The sequence below is a fragment of the Lactuca sativa genome, chromosome 8 (assembly GCF_002870075.4).
Source record: "Lactuca sativa cultivar Salinas chromosome 8, Lsat_Salinas_v11, whole genome shotgun sequence".
In the NCBI taxonomy this organism is placed as follows: Eukaryota; Viridiplantae; Streptophyta; class Magnoliopsida; order Asterales; family Asteraceae; genus Lactuca; species Lactuca sativa.
Genome location: NC_056630.2, coordinates 262,935,369 through 262,959,884, shown reverse-complemented (window position 1 = coordinate 262,959,884; position 24,516 = coordinate 262,935,369). Strand labels below are relative to the sequence as shown.

The 24,516-nt window shown below is 33.0% G+C and overlaps 1 protein-coding gene across 1 annotated transcript; it reads left to right on the top strand.

Moving 5' to 3' along the window:
- Positions 1 to 17,255: 17,255 nt before the first annotated feature.
- Positions 17,256 to 19,396, top strand: LOC111899142 (uncharacterized). The gene is made up of 4 exons (XM_023895024.3): positions 17,256 to 17,390; positions 17,569 to 17,809; positions 17,903 to 17,966; positions 18,785 to 19,396. Exons 2-4 carry the CDS (start codon positions 17,625 to 17,627, stop codon positions 19,052 to 19,054), a joined length of 519 nt encoding a protein of 172 aa, XP_023750792.1. The 5' UTR covers positions 17,256 to 17,390; positions 17,569 to 17,624; the 3' UTR covers positions 19,055 to 19,396.
- Positions 19,397 to 24,516: the final 5,120 nt, after the last annotated feature.

Sequence of the window (24,516 nt, the reverse complement as noted above, 5' to 3'; positions counted from 1 at the left end):
ACTCCATCTAAAACAAGTTTTCAAGTACCAAAACAGTTTAGAGTAATGTTTCCAATTCATTTCCAGCAACTAAAGCCGAAATTCCGTTTTTTTTTTTTAATTATTTTCGACTTTTCCAACTTTTTTTTTTTTTTTTTTTTTTTTTTTGCATCAAGTATCAAACAAATAAACCTAGGCTCTGATACCACTGAAGGGTTTTTTGAGCATTCTAACACTTCCTAAGTGTACATGCAACCCTAATAAACCTTGGATCTATGTTTGTCTAAGATACATGCAAATAATTATTTTTCCAAGGTTCATATCTTAACTAGCATGGCATGGGGAACATGAATCAAATAAAGCTAGTAGAAATGCTTACCTTGAAGTTGTAGTTGATTGCTTGGAGTTTTAGAGCCTAGCACCAATAATGTGGATGCCTCAAATGAAAGTCACAAATCACCACAAACTTGGAACTTTGAGAGAATAAATACTACTATCTTGAAATCGGCCTCACCTCAACAAGTGTCAACTAGTATGATTTCAAGAACCAAAGCCTCCTTTATATAGTGTGGTGGATTAGGGTTACATCCATGTAAACCCTAATACCCATGTCTCTTCATTTCCATGAGATCCATGGGTCAAAGCTCCATGGAGTATCCATGGACTTTTCCATCCAAGCCTAGCCCATCCTAAATAAGCATTAGCCCACACAATATAAATATAGAAGCCCATATTTAATTAGTAATATCTTTGATCACTAAATTAATCCTAGATTAATTATAGATCACTACTAATTAAATAATATGATCTTATATTAATATATTAGAACTTATAATATATTAATAAATCATAACTTGTACTATTCTCAAATATTATCCATAAATTGTTCGGGTGAAGTGCAACCCAAATGGACCATGCCGGGTCGGGTCAAGTACATACCAAATATAGTTATGGGCTTAGACACTATATCCAACAAATACCACATTCAATAATTTGCCACTCGAGGCTATACTCTGTACGACCCTCTGGTCATTGTGTCTCAGTTGGACCCTCCTGTCCCGTAGCTCGTTGGACCCCCTGGCCAAGACAGCTCGTTGGACCCTCCGTTCTGGTATGGTTGAGGACCCTCCGACCTCGTAAATCGTTGGACCCTCTGGTCCAGTCAGAATAAATGTTGGGTTTTGAGCATTCTAACACTCCTAAGTGTACATGCAACCCTAAATACCTTGGATCTATGTTTTCTCTATTATACATGCAAATATGAACATCCAAGGTATTATCCTAATCTAGCATACAAAATATTGAATATAACAAGATAGAATACATACCTCTTTGTTGTAGAATGTCTTCATGAAGCTTGAGTGCCTAGTGCCCCAAGTGTGACACCTCAAATGGTTCACACAACACCAAAACAAATGGAATGACTTAAGAGAACTTCACACTTCATGAAAATCGGCAAGCCCTTTCTTACTCTCTCTAGTCGCCGATTTTGGTCAAGAATAAGATGCATATATAGTTAGGGTTACACCATGTAAACCCTAATTGACATGGCCTTTCATTTCCATGATCCATGGGTACAAAAACACCATGGAGCATCATATGGGTTTTAGCCCAACTAGATAATCCATGGAGCATTAGCCCACTATATAAGTATGGATGATTTACACAATCAACCCATATATTTAATTAGTGTTCTTTTGATCACTTAATTAATCCTAGATTAATTCTTGATCAATACTAATTAAATAATCTTATTAATATATTAGAACTTATAATAATATATTAACCAACCATAAGTGTTATTTCTCTCATTATAGTCTATCCAAATGCATGATGCCATGCAACCCAAATGGACCATGTCGGGTCGGGTCAAGTCTTACCAATTATAGTTATGGACTTAGACATTAATCCAACAGTCTCCCACTTGGATAAGTCAAAAACTATTATTGCGTATGACTTCAAGAACCGACTGGCAATCGTAGCTCTCAAAAGCTTCTGTCGAACTCTGACCTTGTAAATGAACTCTGACCTTTGTTAGTGACTTGTCCATTAGATAAGGGATCATATATTCCTCCATTCTAGATATCATATGGACTGAGACATGGATTATAATCATTGTCTTTGTCCATTTGTTGTTTCCCGATTTCCGATTTATGACGACTGACTAATTGAACAAATCAAATCAGTCCTGGCCTGACCGAGCACTTCCATTTGTCATCATCAAATCATCGAGGGGCCCACAGATATCACTTTTATCCAGAAGGTAAAATGAATGGATAAACTTCGACTCATATGGCTTGTTCTACTACTTGTTGAATCATACACAAAGGCATGTTTTATAACACCGAGTTACCGAGTGCGTTTTTGTGCAATCAATGTACAACCAACTCATAGTAACAACTCATATCTCTATGTTTGAAGAATATAAGATATTATCGTCTCATGATCACTCGTGATAAAATCCATGAAGTGATTCCAATGAGCGTGGGTTGAATCCAATACTCAGAACTTATGAGCACTCATGAGTGTTGTAGCCCTTTGTCCAACACCTTAGACCTCTACAAGCCAACCCATGACAGTCTTAATTCATATCTACTTCCAACATATAACCGACTGTGGATGGTTTGAATAACTTAGTCATTCCGGAAGAATAACCTAGTTTATTCTGGAAGTCAAAACATGCAAAATGAAACACAAGAATAATTGAATCCAATATGGTATCAAAACCTATGAACATAAATAAAACACCTTTTATTTATCACCATATGATTACACATTATTCATTGTATACTGTTTCAGCTATCAACTTTATTCTTGAATTTAAAACAATAGTTGTCCCATGCTCCAATCATGTACACTATGTTTTCTAAACACTAGTCATGCCACACACCAAGTATGCATACTATGTTTGTCTATGATCTTTAGTTTGTGAAATAGATCAATTGAACATAACTCCAATGATTCTCATTTCACAGTCCCAAATCCTTACTGCAAATGGAAGAATTCCAGATTCATGCCATTTACAGAAATCTATTAGATTATAAACTTATATGCATTGATCTTCTTGTAATGATTATGCACAAAATCACAAGGACTTGACAACAACCATTACAAAGTATTCCACAGGAGATCAGCTCCTTGGGAACATCCTTCTTGCATTAAGTTTCCTAATCTTACACAGATTGAATAATTTCTAACTTTGAAACATTTCCATATTCCATTTTGACTATCACTTCTGAACAAGAGTTGCCTCCTTACAAATTATGTCAATATGGTCCTTCCAGAATTATCACTATACTTCCAACTGTCCTTGACCAACCAATCTTTGGTAAACCTTAGATTTTCCTCGACAATTGTTTAATCCTTTTAGTCATATCCAATTCTAGACCTTTTCCCTTCTTAATGCCCCAGGCATTTGGAAAATTTTAGAAAGGATGAATATAGCACATGTAATCGAGCCTATATCTGAAGCATATGGGACACGATTCATGATGTCTCACATAAAGACTAAACCAGTCTTTTGCTATAACATTTCCATTTCTATTTTCCAATTTCTCATAATTCAGATTATGAAAAGGGATGCCGTAATCATAATTGAATTTTAGAACGCAAATAATGGAACCATATACAGAATTTCCTTATGTTGAGCCATTCCAACATGAAATTCATATATATATATATATATATATATATATATATATATATATATATATATATATATATATATATCCTTGACTAAATACAATTAAAACCTCAATCTAAGCTTTTAGATTTGAGATGAAGTATAATTTCCTCTCCCTTAATTATAGCAAAACAACTCTTTCTCAATTGAAACTTTTGTTTTCTGTAATTAACATTGCTAACTTGCAATACTTATCATAATTATCATGCTCCCACTAACATGATGATCATTAGTATAACACTTATGCTCCCACTAGCTTTCACATGTACTCAGAAATCAGCTCGACTTTTAGAAATCAGTATTTTATTGACTTTCTTACCAATGTTCAGATTTCTGATACTAGATTGTTTTGATAAAACTCTATCAAAATCATACACCTTCCCTTAGATAGCACACTTGTGTGTCTAAACAATTATGAAGAGGGATGCCGTAATCATAATGGTTAGACCTTTTTGCCACTTCTTACAAGTCCAAGTTAGTATGTTGGTTAACCACACACGCTCCACTAACGACTTTGAGAATGCAAATATTGCAATTGCTATCTAGATAAAATCTACTTAGTGAAAGTGTTTCCTCACCATCATTTTCATGAATCGGAGAGAAACCTTATGACACTTAGATTTAATGGTGTATGTGTTCTTATCCATGTGAATTTTCAAAACCATTGTCACAAGACAAGGATAATGAAAAATCCAAATTCATATGGACTGAACTCAATCTTAATTTCTTGCCACCTGGCAGCTCAAGGGCCTACCATTGCTTCCAAGTTTGTTGTGCAACCAATTGAGAACTCTAAGGACTCATATGCAAAGCCAACTTTAATTGGAATGGGTACAAAATATGTCAACACAATAGGTTATGAACCTCAAGTCGTGTGCTAGTGAGGAACTTCAGGTTTCATTCTTGATTAGTTCTTGAGACTTTCAAGACCTTTAAGACTCCCACTGTCCTCTTTACATATAAGACTCCCTTGTCAAACATCCAAGAGATAGTACGGATTCTAATCAAGACAAACACTTCACACATTTGGCCTTAGTTGGTCTTTGTTTTATCCAAAACATCACAACTTACCAATTTCAAATGTACAAGAGTAGAAAACTTTTACTCTTACATTTGACAAGTGTTTTAAACCTTCTTTAAGACATGTCACTCAAGTTACAATCTTGGAGTATGACTCTAAGACTTATATTGGAACGAAGTATGACTCATCTTCTTGATTTAACCATTTCAGCAATTCAAAATTCCTCTTCTTAGTCATAAGAATGCACTAAGATTCCTTAGAGAACTAATTGTGCTATGGTTTCTTAATCATTAAGATGATCACAAAACTGATACTAAAGTATTCTCCCATCTTTTCAGCGTGGGGAGAACCGATCCTTTTTGTCAAGAAAAAGGATGGTTTACACCGGATGTGCATGATTGCCGGGAGTTGAACAAGCTGGCGGTCAAGAACCAGTATCCACTCCTGAGGATCGACGATTTGTTCGATCAGTTGCAGGGTGCATCTTGGTTTTCCAAGATCGATTTGAGGTCTGGTTATCACCAGATGAGGGTCCGTGAGGAGGATATTCAGAAGACAACATTTAGAAATCGTTATGGGCATTACGAGTTTGTGGTGATGCCTTCGGGCTCGCAAATGCACCACCAGCGTTCATGCTCTCATGAACCGGGTATGCAGACCTATGTTGGATCATTCGGTGATTGTGTTCATCAACAATATTTTGGTGTATTCGAGGTCTAGAGAGCAGCATGAGGAGAATTTGAGATAGGTCCTTAGAGTATTGAGATGAGAGAGTCTTTATGCCAAATTCTCCAAGTGTGATTTCTGGTTACGAGAGGTCCAATTCTTGGGACACCTCGTTAATCAGAATAGGATTTTGGTTGACTCGGCCAAGATTGAGGCGGGAGGTGTCGAGATCCCCCACCGAGATCAGGAGTTTTCTGGGGTTGGTGGGCTACTAACGGAGGTTTATCAGAGATTTCTCCAAGATTGTTGTTCCTCTCACCAAGTTGACCAGGAAGAGCGTTGCTTTTGTTTGGGGTCCTGAGCAGCAGACCTCGTTTGAGACTCTTCACCAGAGATTGTGCTAAGCTCTAGTGTTAGCTCTTCCTGAGGGGATGGAGGACTTTGTGGTTTACTGTGATGCATCTATATCGGGGTTAGGTGTAGTGCTTATATAGAGAGGGCACATGATAGCATATGCATCAAGGCAGCTGAAGCCTCATGAGACGAGGTATCCCACCCACGATTTAGAGTTGGGGGCAGTGGTGTTCGCCCTCAAGATCTGGCGCCATTACTTGTACGGGGTTCGGTGTACCATATACACGGACCACAAGAGCTTGAAGTATCTGATGGATCAGCTTAACCTGAATATGCGCCAGAGAAGGTTGTTGGATGTGGTAGAAGATTACGACTGTGAGATTCTATATCACCCAAGCAAGGCTAACGTGGTAGCCGATGCCCTGAGCCGCAAGGTGGAGAGTGCCCCGATTTGGGATATATGCATGAGGATGACAGTGATGACTCTGGTATTGGATATCATTTGAGAGGCCCAAGCGGAGGCCATGAGACTAGAGAACTGCAAGAAGGAGCAGGTGATCGGCCAAGTATCCAAGTTTGTGACGGATAGCCGGGGACTTATGACCATTCGAGGTCGGATTTGGGTGCCTCATAGTGAGCGGAAGATTCAGACGCTCGAAGACATGCTCCGAGCATGCGTTATGGATTTCAATAGGAGTTGGGACACATACCTACCCTTGGCTGAGTTTTCCTATAACAACAACCATCTCTCGAGCATCGGTATGCCTCTCTTTGAGCTCCTTTATGAGAGGAGGTGTCGTACTCCCATCTGTTGGGAAGAGGTGGGACACAGAGTTATGGGCGCCACTGAGATAGTGCTGAAGATGACCGAGCAGATTCAACAGGTTAGACAAAGGTTGCAAACGGCTCAGATTCGTCAGAAGAGTTACGCGGATAGACGACGATCCGAGCTTGAGTTCCAGGTCGGATATTTTGTGCTTCTGAAAGTTTCCCCATGGAAAGGAGTAATCCGGTTTAGGAAGTAGGGCAAGTTGGGGCCCCGATATATTGGACCTTTTAGGATGATCGCCAGGGTAAGCAAGGTAGCATATCAGCTGGAGCTACCTGAGGAGTTGAGCCAGATCCATAACAACTTCCACGTATCCCAGTTGCAGAAGTGTGTGGCTGATGAGACGGCAGTAGTAACATTAGAGGACATTCAGGTGGATGCGAGCCTGAATTACATCGAGAGGCCGATCAAGATCATAGATCAGAAGGTAAAGGTTTTGAGGAAAAAGGAAGTGCCCCTGGTTCAGGTCCAGTGGCAACATCGAAAGGGGTCCGATTTAACTTGGGAGCCGGAGTCGGAGATGCGGGAGTAGTACCCCGAGCTATTTGCAAAGCAGGACTTCGAGGGCGAAGTCTGATTCTAATGGGGGAGAATTGTAACATCCGTTTTCCAAATATATTATTCTTAATATTTGATTTAAGAATTTTAGAGGGAGTCGACGAGTTGGTGCCTCAACTCGTCGAGTGGGCTCGCGACTTGGTGACGTGTTTAATGAATGGACTCAATGAGTCGGGTATCTAACTCGCTAAGTCAGCGCTGCTGAGGAAAACCCTAATTGCCCGGGTTTGTGACCTATTTAAAGGCTCTTATGGCCTTCATTTGCGGCCACACTTCCCCTTGAGAGACCTCAAATCGATCCAGAGAGCTTAGAGAGATAGAGGGAGCTAATTGCTTCATTTTGGTGCATTCTTGCAAGGAAGAAGGAGAAGGTTCAAGCTTAACTGGCTAGGGGGGGGGGCTCAAATCTTCCATTATTTCATTCAAGGCTGTTGTTGGAGGTATGAATCCATACTTGTTTTCATATGATTAGTAGATCTCATGTATTTAGGGCTTCTTTACCCTCTTTTAAGTTGAGATATGAAGCATGTGAAGTCCCTTTGAGGCTTAGACATCAGATCTGGACCTTGAGAGGTCCAGAGAGTCCCAAGAGCCCAACTTTATGCAGTTACATAAGAATATTGAACCAAAGACACCACTTTGAGGGTTATTTTGTCAAATAGAGCTAGATGAGTGATGCATGGACATAAAGGTCGAACCTTTACGTGATTATTTAGCCTTGAGTGCTTAGATATAAAGCTTGGGAAAGTATCTTGCACTAAAATGGCTGAATGCAAGAGAGTCTGAATAGACTCGCCGAGTCGAGTCGCTGACTCGGCGAGTAGCCCAGGGTTTTATCCCGATGAACTGATTCAAGTGGTGACCCGATGGGTTAGGAGTTAGCTCGTTGAGTTGGAGCTTACTGGGGTTGCCATGAATCGACTAGAATCGATGAGTCGCCCGAGTGCACTCGACGAGTTTGGTCAAAAGATGGACTGTTGACTTTGTTGACCTTAGGGTTTGGTCAAGATGAGTGTAAGAGGTCAGGAAGGGTAGAATGGTCTTTTACCCTTCTGAGAGAGAGCATAGGAAGGGAATAGTCTAGCCTTTGAGAGCCATTGTTAACTAGAGGTAATTTCTGTATGTGATTAGGCGGAGGCTAGATCAGTGTTTCGAGTACGAGATCATCCGAGTTTACCCGAGGTGAGTCTTCTCACTATACATTACTTAGGGTGGTATCTATGTGTGGACCGAAAGGTCATACATGTTTGCTTGAGATTACGTGTATTGTGATTTATGTATGCTATGTGTTATTCTGACCGGACCAGAGGGTCCAACGATTTACGATGCCAGAGGGTCCTCAACCAGACCGGACCAGAGGGTCCAACGAGCTAGACCGGGCCAAAGGGTCCAATGAGCTACGGGACTGGAGGGTCCCGCTGAGACACAATGACCAGAGGGTCATACAGAGTATAGCCTCGAATGGCAAATTGTTGTATGTGGTATTTTGGGGAACTCACTGAGCATTCATGTTTACCGTGTTACGTGTTATGTGTTTTAGGTACCTTAGAGGATCGCAGGAAGGCACCGACATGATTGTACATACACTCTCGTTATGGAGCTATGTTTGTGGATCCTAGATTTGACTTTTTGTTTTGAAAACTTTTTTGATGGATATTAGATTTTGTTAATGAGACACGTGTTTTATGATGGTTAAAAAAATTGGTGTGAAATTTTTGGTTGTTACACTATCTGGGTGATTGTCGATAGGTTAACTAAATCCGCTCATTCCCTGCCAATAAAAGAATCCTACAAGATGGAATGATTAACCCGAATCTATATCAAAGAGATCATGAGACTCCATGGAGTGTCAATATCTGTAATCTCGGATCGTGATAGTAGATTTACTTCACGGTTTTGGCAGTCACTCCAGAAGGCTCTGGGAACACAGCAAGACATCAGCACTGCCTAACATCCTCAAACCAATAGCCAGAGCGAGCGGACCATCCAAACACTCAAGGACATGCTCCGAGCCTGTGTGATCGATTTCGTTAAGTCATGGGATGCCCACTTTCGCTTGATTGAATTCTCGTACAACAACAACTATCACATGAGTATAAGGGTCGCTCCATTTGAGGCCTTATATTGTCGCAAATGCAGATCGCCTCTCTGCTGGGATGAGGTAGGTGACACCCAGATGGCAAAAGGGCAATCACCGGACAGCACCCTTACAGGGCCGAAAATCATTCGAGAAACTACAAAGAAGATAATCCAAATCAAAGCCCGACTCCAAGCGTCGCATGACCGACAAAAATAGTTACACTGACAAACGACAAAAACCTCTGGAATTCCAAGTCGAAGATCGAGTACTATTGAAGGTCTCTCCCTGGAAGGGAATGATCCGTTTTGGGAAACGAGGAAAACTAAATCCGCGATACATCAGGCCGTTCGAGATTCTTGCCCAAATTGGTCCGGTGACTTATAAGTTGCAGCTACCTTCGGAGCTCAACAACGTACACCCTGTGTTCCACGTCTCGAACTTGAAAATGTGCTTTGCAGATGAAACTCTTGTCATTCCTCTAGAAGAGATCGAAATAAACGAGAATCTCTTGTTCGTCGAAGAACAGGTCGAGATAATGGATAGGGAAGTGAAGCGTATGAAACAGAGCCACATTCCGATTGTCAAGGTTCGATGGAACGCTAAGTGTGGACCAAAATTCACATGGGAACACGAAGACCAGATAAAGCATAAGTACCCTCACTTATTCTCTCATTCGTGATCCTATCTTTCAAAAGAATTTCGGGAGGAAATTCCTTCTAACGGAGGGATGATGTCACAAATAGCATTTTAGCTAGGAAATTCTATTTTCATGTAAACATCAACTATTTTAAGACTTGTACTCTAAGGGGATATCATACTTTATGCTCAATTAAAATCATCCTTTTGAATCAAAACTCTTGAGTGAAGTTCCAAAACCTAATGCAATACATCTCGTATACTTAACTATGGGTCTGAAACCCGAAATATCCCGGTTCAATTTTATTATAGACTAGGATCCTGTTATTAGGCCTAATGGGCCAATAAACTTTCAAGTTGGGTATGTTGGGCCAAGGAACCCTATTTGGGCTCTAGTTGGACCCACATTCATTAAGCTAAAGCATTTTGGGCCATGTTGGGCCTAAAATGACTCACTTCATTTTTATGGGCCATAATGGGACATAGATGTTTTCTTGAACCTAAATGGGCCTAAAACCTATTATGTTCACTCTTTTGGGCCGTAAACCCCTAAGAGGCCCCAATGGGCCGAAAACTTCCACCTTGGATCTTGTAGTTTCAAATATATTCAATTCTAGCCCTACATTTCTCCTCACACTACCTCATTCTCGGCCTAATTTTAAAAAAGGAAGAGATAATAAGAGGATTGAAACCATGACACCTCATTGTTGCATGGTGGTCATCCATGTACAATAACCACCATACAACAATGTAAAATCCCATACTTTTATGAAATGTTTTCTATCTCCATCTCTTTTCTTCAAACTCTCGGCTATAAGGCCTCCCCACCATCACTCTTCATTTTCAAACTCAAGATTCTCTTATTCTTCCTCTCTAGCACAAGAACTTCCCTCTTTCATCCTCCTAGTTCTCGTGAGTTTTAAGGGCACATAAAGAACTCTTCATCGAAGCTCATCACTCTTAGTAAGTTCTTGTTTGACTCTATGGTTTAACTTCAAGTTTACACCAAAAATCTCTTCTTAACCCACATCATTTCATGATCCATGCTCTTAGAACTTCATAGATCTCGAAAATCTCCTCAAAGGAATATCTAGGGCCGAGATTTTCTCATTTCCTCACCAAAAACCGAAAGCTTCAAAGCAATGTGAGTTCATACCCCCTATTTTCGATTTTTACTTTGTTTTGGGGGAGAATACAAGTTGTTTTGTGTAGATCTATGTGTATATGCATGATTTTGTGTGTATTTCTAGTTATATATGTATTTATGTGTTGCGAACTTCATGAACTTAAAGATCTATTAAAAGATGGTGATATTGGTATAATATAACACTTATTTCAACTTATTTTACAAGAAAAGGTTAAAATACATATAAGTTACTTAAAGCTAAGAAAAACTTCATAGAAGGGGCTAAAAGTTACAAAATGACAAAAGAATGGGTTATTTATGTAACTCACGGTTAGTAAGGGGTTTAAAAGGATTTTTTTTGCTAAACATGTTTAATTTCGACATTTGAGACCTTAAAAGGACTAAAAATGTAAACATTTTCATAAATGGGCCTTATTTGGACTTTTCACGGCTTTGGGCCAAAAATTGTAATTTTGGATCTTTTGTGGGCTTAAATGTCATATTCAACAAAGTTGTGCCATAAATGTAAATTTGTGATAATAAGGGTTAAAGATGTGAAATTATAAAATTTGGGCCAAAAAGATGAAATTATCTATAATGGCTGAAAATACATATTTTTATAAAAACCAAGCCAAAAATGATATTTTTGACAAAAGTGAGTTAAAAATGTTATTTTTACAAAAACTAGCCTTAAATGCAAGTTTTGTTCTAAAAAGGGGCCTAAAATGTTATTTTTACCAAAATTGGGCTTTAATTGTAAATTTTTTGCTTAATGGCCAATAATGTCATTTTTACAAAAAGTGGGCCTTTTATGTCATTCTGGTAAATGATTGAGCTAAAACTAACAATATAATAACAAACGGGCTAATTATGTGATTCTCATGGTTATTGGGCCTTGGTGACCCATTTATATGCTTGATAGGTCCTGAATACTCTTTATATGTTTATTGGGCCTTATTAACCCACTAGCATGCTCAACGGACCTTGGATACTCTTTGCATTCTATTTGGGGCTGTAAATAATACACATGTAAGATGGGCCTTAGTGTACTTTTACATATATTTTGGGCCCATGTTATATAATGTCTTTCCTTTCGAGCCTTGAAATGACTTACATGTTTAGTGAGTCGTAGTTGTTCGCTAACATGATTCATTGGGCTTGGAGTGTGCATTATATGTTTCTTTTCGCATGAATTTCGATTAAGGATCTAGTGAGACGTGTCGGTCGACACCTATTGAGTGTACGATCGTAGCCTATAGTTATAACCAGAGTCTCTTAGAGGGAGAGCGGGGATTTGTGTATAGATCTATACGGGGATGACACCCCACACCTGAGTTGTTCGCTACAGTTAGACTAAATCAATCTATGGTGACGAAAACCTTATTCTATTTCCGTCGGCGTCCAACAACGTCGTGACAGGCGAAATTGTCATTATCTAGTATGGTTATAGCGACTCACTTAGAGGAATTAACATTACAAATTTACAGGAGACCATTCTCTTTTCTAAATGGACTACTCGGGAACATACTCGCGTCGGTACTCAACCTCGGGGGTTGGTATACCGGCATTCTCTTTTACAGACAACATAGGGTTGTATGGGGCATTCTCTGTACATTCTCTTTCTTTTTCTTCATTTTCTTTGCATACTAGTAAACAATAACACACATGCATTAATACAAGATCGGACACACGCATACTGAAACTGTTTTTCAGAAAATATAGGATTTTCTGGTAATTACAAAATTATACAAATCATTTTCTCAAACATGCTTATGAATTCACCAACATTTTTGTGTTGACCTTTTTAAATTAACTTCTTTCTTAGGAAATCGTTGAAGTGGGTTGGGCGGAACAAACTATATGGGGGAGGGACCAATCACCCATATGTAAAAAAAATGTCTTTAATTTGCTTTACGTAAAAAATATATTTTTACGTAAAAAAAACGTATTTTTATGTAAAAAAAACGCATTTTTATCTAAAAAATATAAGTCGTTTTGATTTGATCATAAAACATATTTTTACGTTATGTTATCACGTTCTTAATGTTTTTACGTAAAAACATTTTATACGAAAATATATTTTTTAAATATATAAAAAAAATATTTTATGCGTAAAAAAAACTTTTTTTTCTATGTGAAAGAAAAAAAAAACGTAATTTTATATGAAAACGTAAAAACATGTTTTAGGATCATAGCAATGTAATAACATAGTATACGAAATCGTATTTTTTTAAATACATAAAAAAAATATTTTATGTAAAACAAATACGTAAATAAAGAAGTAAAGTTTTTGTAAAAAATATGTTTTTTTATAATACGCTAAAAATATATTTTGTTTTATTAATTTTTTTTTAAAAAATAGGTTTTTTTTTTATTTTTTTATTATTAATTATTTACGCTTTTATATAATATTAATTAATTTTCGGAAATATACAATAAGTTTGGCTTTAGCTTAGTTGGTTAGAGCTTTGGCTGAATAAGAAGGTGGGAAGGAGGTCTCGAGTTCGAATCCTTATCTCCTCATTTTCTATCATTTTTATCATTTTAAGACAGAATTACAAAAATAGTCCCTATGGTTTACCCAAAGTTGCGAATCCAGTCCCTTTATACATGAAAAGACGAAAATACCCTTGTTAATTCAGTCTCTAACGGCTGAATACTAACGATGTTAGTAAAAAGGGCTATCTGTGCAAGTTTTGCAAACCACAGGGGGCATTTGCATCAAACAAAATTAATAGGGACTAACTTTCTTACTTTTGGCAAACCACAGGGACTATTTTTGTAATTTTGTCTTTTTAAAGAATGGATGAACAATAATCAACAAAATGAAATGAAAGAAGACAAAATTACAAAAATGGTCCCTGTGGTTTATCAAAAGTCACAAAGTCAGCCCTTGCTAATTTTTTTTGATGCAAATGGTCCTTGTGGTTTGCAAAACTTACACATATGACCCTTTTTACTAACTCCGTTAGTATTCAGCCGTTAGGGTAAGGGCATTTTCGTCTTTTCAGATACAAAGAGACTAAATTCATGATATATGGTAAACCACAGGGACCATTTTTGAAAATTATTTTAAAAAATAATTATGTGGCTGAAGGATGGGGGAGGGATTGAACCTCAGACCTCAACCTATTAAATGGCCAAAGCCTTAACCAATTGGGCTGCATGTATTTTTGGTTTATATTTTCCAAATACTAATTCATATAATAAGTAGAATGTTAAAACATAAGCAATAAATAAATTACAAAACACATTTTTTTAAGTATTTTTTTAATAAAACAAAATGTATTTTCGTATTATAAAAAAATTACAAACAATTTGTATGCATTTTTATGTATTTTTTTTACATAAAAACGTATTTTTTTTGTCTTTCGTAATTTTTTTTCGTAATATATATATATATATATATATATATATATATATATATATATATATATATATATATATATATATATATATATATATATATATATATATATATATATATATATATATATATATTATATCTTTGAAAAATACGTTTTCCTATATAAAAACGAATTTCGTAAAATATATTTTTTTTATATCTTTGAAAAATACGTTTTTGTATAACAAATACGTTTTCGTAAAATATATTTTTCTATGTCTTTGAAATAATAATAATAATTAACACCGGTTTTAGAGCGATTGATCCAAAAGAATTTATACATTTTGTTTATGTCATGAGTAATGTTAATTATTATTATTATTTCAAAGATAAAAAAATATATTTCATGAAAACGTATTTGTTATAAGAAAACGTATTTGTTATAGGAAAACGTATTTTTTAAAAATATAAAAAAAATATATTTTACGAAGGATAAAAAAAATGTATTTCGTAAAATATATATATTTCGTAAAATAATAATAATAATAATTAACACCGGTTTTAGAACTATCGATCCAAAAAAATTTATATATTTTTTTATGTCATGAGTAGTGTTAATTATTATTATTTCGAAGACATAAAAAAATATATTTTACTAAAACGTATTTGTTATACAAAAACATATTTTTCAAAGATATAAAAAAAATATTTTATGAAATACGTTTTTATATACGAAAATGTATTTTTTAGAGACATAAAAATTTATATATTTACGAAAACGTATTTTTTAAAGATATAAAATATATATATTTTACGAAAAAAAATTATGAAAGACAAAAAAATATGTTTTTATGTAAAATAAATACATAAAAATGCATACAAATTGTTTGTAATTTTTTTTATAATACGAGAATACATTTTGTTTTATTAAAAAAATACGTAAAAAAATGTGTTTTGTAATTTATTTATTGCTTATGTTTTAACGTTCTACTTATTATATGAATTAGTATTTGGAAAACATAAAGCAAAATTACATGTAGCCTAACTGGTTAAGGCTTTGACCATTTAATAGGTGAAGGTCTTAGGTTCGATCCTTCAGCCGGGCCATATGTGCATGTTTTGCAAACCACAAGGACTATTTCTATAAAAAAGTTAGCAGGGACTGACTTTATGACTTTTAATAAACCACAGGGACCATTTTTGTAATTTTGTCATGAAAGAATGAAGTTACCGATCATTCTCAAAGAATATAATCTAATTGACGGTGTTAATTAATTTAATCATGTATAAATAATATAGTATAACATTATTAAAGAATCGGCACACAATAATCATTTTTTGTATAAGAATTTCTAGCCGTTCGCAATCAATTACAATCATAATGTGTTAGCGTTAATTAACTTAAAATGTATAAAATCTAATTTTATTTTTTGAAATCTAGTTTAAATTGTATCCCTAAACATATTTACTTTCCAAAATTTCTTATTAGTCAATTTTACCAATCTATCATTAAAGGTTATTTTAAAATCGAAAATCATTAATTTATTCAAATTAATTACCATCATGTCATCATCATCTTAACTATTCATTTTTTTTTAATCTAACGTATTAAAATTGATCTTTCACTCACACTATATTAATCCTAACTATATATAATCATCAACTTAACCATTCATTTTTTTAATCTAACGTATCAAAATTGGTCTTTCACTCATATTATATTAATCCTCTCTCTCTCTCTCTCTCTCTCTCTCTCTCTATATATATATATATATATATATATATATATATATATATATATATATATATATATAGGGTTAGGTTATTTTGTTTTCACTATCTATTGTGTGCATGTATAACTGATTCTGGACCAATCATTTTAGTTATTTTAAGAAAGTAATTAATGCATATTACATGTTGAAGATATAATATATATTAATTACATCTTCAGCATTTAATATGCATTAATTATTTTCTTAAAATAACTAAAATGATTGGTCCAGAATCAGTCATACATGCACACAATAGATAGTGAAAACATTTGAACCTAACTATATATATATATATATATATATATATATATATATATATATATATATAATTGTGTTAGGATTAATATATAGTTAGGTTCAAATGTTTTCAGTATCTATTGTGTGCATGTATGATTGATTCTGGAGCAATCATTTTAGTTATTTTAAGAAAGTAATTAATGCATATTAAATGCTGAAGATATAATTAATATTCATTATATCTTCAACATGTAATATGCATTAATTACTTTCTTAAAATAACTATAATGATTGGTCCAAAATCAATCATATATGCATACAATAGATAGTGAAAACAAAATAACCTAACCCTATATATATATACCTTTTAAATATATTTTGTTTTTAATTTAAGATATTTTTTGTTATAAAAATTTTAAACATATATATATATATATATATATATATATATATATATATATATATATATATATATATATATATATACACTAATTGTTTACCCGCGCAAAGCGGCAGGCGACAAATAGTTTGTTTCGACAATTAATTTCTTTTCGATGGAGAATGATTATTTTCAATTTAATCATTAGTTTGTTTTAGGAAACATGTCATATTAAAAATAAATAAAAAAAAAATCATGAAATGACCAAATTATAGGGTGTTGAGTATTTATTTGGATGAAAAAAGATCTGGTCAAAACCTTGGAAGAGAAGATTTATAGGAGTTTGTTTAAATTTTAATATTATTTTATTAGTGATTAGTTGTACAATTAGCTTAATGATTTGGATGTCTTAAAAAAGTATTATTATTTTATTTAATCTATTTTTAGAAATAATAAGATTTGTTTTATAAGATAGTAAAGATATATATATATTTAAAAATTTTATAACAAAAAATATCTTAAATTAAAAACAAAATATATTTAAAAGGTAAATAATTCCCCACAAAGAAAAGATATATATATATTTTTTTCTAAAAATCTGTCCCCAATCATCTCTCTCATCCCATTCTAATGAATAGTCACCCACCTCCCATTTCTAGCTTCCTCTCTTCACCCCCTTCAAAATCTCTTTCTAGTCATCTGTTTATGAATACCCTTCGCCCAAGGTATTTCCCTCGCTCGCTCTCTCTCTCTCTCTCTCTCTCTCTCTCTCTCTCTCTCTCTCTCTCTTGATTTTCGGATTCGTTTTGTGAACAGTATTTGATTTCCATATTCGACATGTTTATCTCATGTATATATGTTTATTCATTAATATGAATCGCTTTTTATGTTTTCTGTGTGCAGGTGTTGTTGATTTTGCATACAGATCTCGATTTTTTTCTGATTGAAAGAGTTTCGAGATGATGAATCGCTGTGCATATCAACAGCAGAACAACAACAACATCAACAACAACGCCTTGGTGAGAAGTGAAGAGACGATGAACGGCGTTGTTTGCCCGAAACCTCGTCGATTGTATCTCTTGAATCCTTCAATGAAAGAGTCCATTTCTACCTCATCTCCTCGATGGCAGCAGCACTATTCCATGTATTGTTTCAATTTCTGTTTTACTTTTCTCATTTTTCGTTCGATTTATCTCCAGATGTTTTGATTCTGATTTGGTTCTGATGTTTAAAACAGTCATCAAACGGAGACGCATGAATCAAAATCAAGGATGGAGCTTCTAGATATGATTTTGACGAAGGTATCAACGAACTTCTGTGATTTGTGTGATATAATTTCAAACTGAATTCTCGGTAATTTGAGATCAAAATTACAAGCCATTTTTTTTTCACTTTGATACATCATGATTTCGCCACTTACGAAAAGTCAAAATTCCTTGAAATCACCTTCTAAACTTTTACTTCGATTTATGGGATTCAAGTCGAGTGTCCAATTTTCCTTTAATTTGAAAGTGACGTTTGAGTCCAAAATTTTGTTTCTTTCTGTTCAACTTTTTCAGGGATTCTGCTGGCTAATTCTTAATTGGGGCTTTATTATATAACTGTAGACTCATTAGACTAAACTTTTGATATTATATGGTCAAACACTTTGAATTCCTCAATTTGGGTATAATATTTTACCAATTTTGTTCATCATTTTCTTATAATTTATCATTTTATTGGCAAAGATCTTGTCATAGATCACATTCTTTTCGACTATAGAATACTCCTACACCCATTTTAATTTCCATGGAGACTTTGCTACCATGGTTGGTGGGTTTGTATCGAAACATGGAAATCTCATTCTGTCATGAATCCGATTTCACCAAAAACCAAAAAAATCACAACTTTTATTGCATGTTGTACAATAAGGTTTTAACTACTTGATTGAAAACCAGTGGAGGTGTTTAATGTTATAGTACCTCCAAGATCCAGCTTTATTTTGGTTGTTATTACTCCCCCTTTTTAAAATAAGAAAGTTATTTTGGTTGTTATTACTCCCCCTTCTTAAAATAAGAAAGTCAAACCTTTTTACTTAAAATCTCATCTCGTCATCTTTTATTTCTTTTTTTTCTTATAGGAATGTTATGGTGGTGCTGAAAAATCCAACAATGTGGTATCATCATCACCACCATTCTTTTGTGGGTCTCCACCTAGCCGGGCGGCAAACCCGGTGGTCCAAGATGCTCAATTTGGTAACGAAAACCCAAACCCACCATCACCCACCATCGAAGCCTCACCATCTTCCCGTAAAAGTGGCGGAAGTTGTGCCAGAGGAAAATTTGGACAAAAATGCCCTGCGGTCAGGGTCGAAGGATTCAACTGTCGGGGCATTTCCGCTGTTGCTTAGAAGATCGATAAGCACAAAGTGACTTTTGATGAGAGAGGGACATTTATGTCTAGTTTTTTTTTTTTTTTTTTTTTTTTTTTGTATATGTAGAGGTTAAACAACTTGTCATCAAGTGTGTGATGGTTTGGGTCTTTTGAGTCGTTAAAATGTGTATATGTGTTTTGAGAGAGGTGAATAAGCATGAGAAGGGCAAAAGGGTAATTTACTTTCTGTTGATGATGGGTAGTGTTTAGAAAGAGGGGAGAGATAAAAGGGTTACAATTCTTGTCCTTGATTGTAATTTTGTCTACAAGGCAAGGAGAAAACCGTCTTTTTCTAATGGAGCTTTTCGCTTTTGCTTTTTGGTTTGTTGTTCAATTCTATTCTGCTGACTGTATATGATAAGATTTGTGTAGATCATAGGATCACGTGGCTTTGGAATTTTTCTTTGTACTTTTCAATTCACGCATTTATGGCTTCTTGTTAACTCAAAATATGGATCGCATTCAAACAAATATAAATTTTGTTTACCAAGTTTTACATTTACATATTCTTTAGATATATGTATTTAATTTTATACAGTTGATTTGTTAACGTAAGTTGACTTGTTCATGAAAAATAGGTTCCAACTCATTATTTTTAATTTATAAAAAGTTATTATAAATAATTAACAAATTTTTTGTTTGTTTTTAAAAAAATAATAGTTTAAAAAAAATAAAATGATTAACTAACAATCTGTTTATTTTGTCCATAAAATACAATTAAAAATTATGAAATAATAGTATTTTGTGAAAATAAATTTCTACATGTTTAACTTTTAATAATGTATTTTAAACAATAATATTTTGTGAAGCAAAAAGTTACATACTTGTGACCATGATAATTTTTATATTTCAAATGTCTCGTAGGAAGTAAAGTTTACGAGCTTGGCCAAACATATTCTTGATTTTGATAAAATTTAGACTAAGTTATAGTTTTGGTCCCTATGGTTTAGTTAGATTCATATTTTCAGTCGAACTTTTAAAATTTTGACAAGAATCATCCCGGTTTAAATAAATTGCAGTGTACATATGTTGTCCATTTAAAAAGACCATTTTACTCTCACTATTTATTTTTATTTTTTAGAAATTTTATTCGTTTTCGAGTTATATGATTTCCAATTAGTCATTATATAATTTGAAATTCGTTTTCGAATTTCAGTTAACCTATCTATTAATCTTATTAAAAAAATAAATCTATAACTAATATATGTTAATAATATTCACATTTAACGAACTTTTTTTTTATATTTTTTTACAAAGAATATTTTAAAAAATATAAAGAAACAAAACGCCAAAAAAATGTATTCAAACACAATGTCAAAAAACTAGAAACAATTATTCAAAATAATATATACGAACTAAATGTAAAAAACATTAAACAATATAATCAAAAAAATCTCAAATAAAATCTAAATAAAAAATAAATAAAATAAAATGTAAGCAAAATAATATAAAAAAATTAGACAATAATATATATATATATATATATATATATATATATATATATATATATATATATATATATATATATATATATATATATATATATATATATATAGGGTTAGATCCGTTGAAACGTTAGATCAAAATTAATTCATTCAGGGCATGATCGTCATCTTACCGATCTCATTTAATGTTTATTTTTTTTTTGTTATTGAAAAAATTATTTAAAAGTTTTAAAAATTAACATAACAAATCAAATTTCGGATTTTTTTAATATTTTTCGTTTTTTTTTTAAATATGCAGATTTTTTAATTTTTTCAGAATACATGAATTTTTTAAAAATTTGAAAAAAATATATTTTTTTAAAACTGCAATTTTTTCAAAAAAAAAAGAAAAACTGCATTTTTCTTAAAAAAACTGTAATTATTTTTTTAAAAATTGCATTTTTTTTTCTTCAAAAAAACTACAATTTTTTTCAAAAAAAAAAACTGCAATTAAAAGAAAACTATATATTTTTTTAAAAAAAAAAGTAAAATGCTAAAAATCAGTAAGTTTTACCAAAAAAAAACTAGATTAGTTAAAAAAACTTTACTTTTTTTAACAAAAAAAAATCAACCTTTTAGATTCAAATGTATATTTATTATACTATAATATTCGTAAGTAAATCATAGAAAATATAATTTTTATTAATCAATCTATAAACATAATATAACAAATAATTTACTCGATACATAATAAAAAATAAAAAATGCTACAAAGATTCACAGTCTTATCATTTCTTCATATCAAGATTTCCATATTTTTTTCAATTTATCACTTTTCACCTCTTCAATTTTTCAACAAATTCATCAAAACCTACAAGATTTTTTTAAAAAAAAAAATGATTAATGCAAGAACACTCAGAAAAATGCACATGTATATATCATGTAAGATTCACATATGATTATATCATGTAAGATTCAAATGTGATTATATAATGTAATATTCACATGTGATTGCATCTTTTAAGATTCAAATGTAAAATTCACAAGAAAATTAAAAAAAAAAAAAGAAGACCACTCACACAAAATGCATGTGTGCATATAGACGTAATTCATATGTGATTCACTAGTGATTTACATGTGAATCAAATGTAATTCATATGTTATTCACTTGTGATTTACATGTGAATCACATGTAATTAATATGTGGTTCACTTGTGATTTACATGTGAATTACATGTGATTAATATGTGAATTACATGTAATTTATATGTGAATCACATATAATTCATATGTGTGAATCACATGTAATTCATAAGTGATTTACATGTGAATCACAAGTGAATCATATGTGAAGTATATGTGATTTGCATGTGAATCACATGTAATTCATATGTGAATTATATATTATATACATGTAAATCACATGTAATTCTAATGTGATTCACTAGTGATTTACATGTGAATCACATGTAATTCATATGTGATTTACATGTGAATCACAAGTGAATCATATGTGAATTACATGCGAATCACATGTAATTCATATGTGAATTACATGTAATTCATATGTGAATCACTTGTGATTTACATGTGAATCACACATAACTCATATGTGATTTACATATGAATCATGTGTGAATTACATGTGAATCACATGTAATTCTTATGTGATTTACATGTGAATCACATGTAATTCACATATGAATTACATGTGATTTACTTAAAACCGTCACACCATGATTCAGACAAATACAAAAATTCAAGAAAATTTGAACATGAACCATTATCAATTATGATTGACCTGATAGAAGAGTTGTTGGATGACACTTTGAATCATATCCACATAGAGATCCTTGTTATTCTTCCGAGTCTTGTTCTTCCATTTTTACAATTGAGTTCTCATGCATATATCATTATATATTGCACTGCTTCCTGTGAATGCAATCTGTAACACATGCTTCCTTCCATCCATCTCTAAAGGCCTGTTATGTAACATACATGAAAATAAAAAGAATCCCATTAATGACTCCATCAACACATTCAAGAAAGACTATATATTTATATTCACCTTTGTGTCATCATAAACTCCATCTCCAACAACACCAAAGCTATCAACATTCACGAGAACCCTGACACCAAGTTCATCACCTGACCACGATGGCAAGTCAAAATCATCTTCTATTTTTCAACTTTTATCCTCAAGCATGTCCAATAAGTCAAAAAAAAATGTTTTCTGCATACTCACAAACCAACAACAGAGATTGAGAAAGAAAGAAATAAATACAAGAGTGCTCATGATTTATAAGTTGTGAATACTGATTTTTGATGTATAGAAATCAAATGAAGGCGTGATATTTTAATTTATATGTATTAATTAACTAATACATATAAATTAAATAAGTTATTTGAGATCTGCTTGCATCACTTCCTTTTTTCATTGCTTCTAGAGATCCCATTCCTCGATATTTTTTAACTCGTTGACCACCTTAGTTGACCAAAATGAGAAAAAGGACTTAATCTGGTAAGTTATATACGAGTGTTTTATTTTTTCTTAATAAATTTAAAATTACAAGTTACCAACCTGATTTGTATAAGCTCCAGGAGCTTCAGTACTTCCTGCTAAAAATCTCCCCATCATGACAGTTGATGCTCCTAAAGTCAAAGCTTTATATAGCCTTTGCAACAAGAACAACGAACAGGTTCACCTTCACCAAAATCCATTATCTGGAAAAATAATTCACACATTTTTAGTATATATTGAAATTATTATATCTCAATTTCAATAATTTCAAGAAAACAAGTATTTTCCAATTTTCAGTCTTACTTGGATAGGCTCCTTGAATGGATGTGGAAGAGCTAATGGATGAACCAATAAAGCCAATTGCATGCCAGATGTGTTCAAAAGATCTGAAGTGCAAGGAATCTAAACAAACAACAACAAAATCAATCTTACATTAAAACATTTCACAAGAAAAGTAGATGAAAATGAAAGACATTAAGACAACATGTATCACCTAATTAATGGTGCACCTCATGTACCTAGGGCTGCAATTTCCAGTATTCCTTAAAATAAAATCACTTGTAGCAGGCTTTAATATCATAAAAAATAAGAATATAAGATTAAACCAATTGAATTCAAGCATAAATGATATTTAGAGAAGTTATGAAAACATTATCCGTACATTTTTAAACAAAATGTTTGCTTCCAATTTTTTTAAATAAGTTAACTAACCTAAAAATTATCACATTTTAGATATAGCGCATGATCTGGTTGGTAACTCTTCATCCATTAAGACTCCGAACCATCTATTCGTCTGCATTCTACAGTATTGAATCTTGAGAAATATCCAAATCCTGTAAAATGGAGTTCATTAGTAAAGTAACCAACTAGTTTTCAGTAACAGATGGAGATGAAAGAAAGATAGGAAAGTTTAGTTACTTCAGGTATGACCCAAAGTGAAAGTTTTGCATAGAGAAGATATATAGATACACCATTCAACTTGAATTTCATCATAGGAACGTGAGCCTCAGGTACAGGATGCAATTCTGTGACATCAGGCATATCTGATAGCATTCTTTTTAATTAAGATGTTCTCTACCTAATTGTTATGTTTATATCTATAAGAAGTATAAGAAGTATGGTTAAATTGTGATGTATTTATAACTTGGATGGTCATTTAATTCAAAAATCATTTGTAAACATATGAAAACTTGAATACAAATAAATCATAAAAATATGCAGAGTGTTCAACTATGAGAAATCATAAAAATCTCAAATTCTATTATGTCAAAAATCCATAAATTAACTAAATATTTTCCAACAATCAAGAACAAAATTGACATGTAACTTAGTTTACAAACAAATAGACCAAAAAAAAGAATAATAATAAAATAAAATAAAAAGATATCTGGCTCGACTAACCAACAACCAAAGCAGATGTAAGATCTCGAACTTCAAGTCTGCCATTTCCTCTCTATTACAAACACACCACATAATCAGGACATAAACAACATA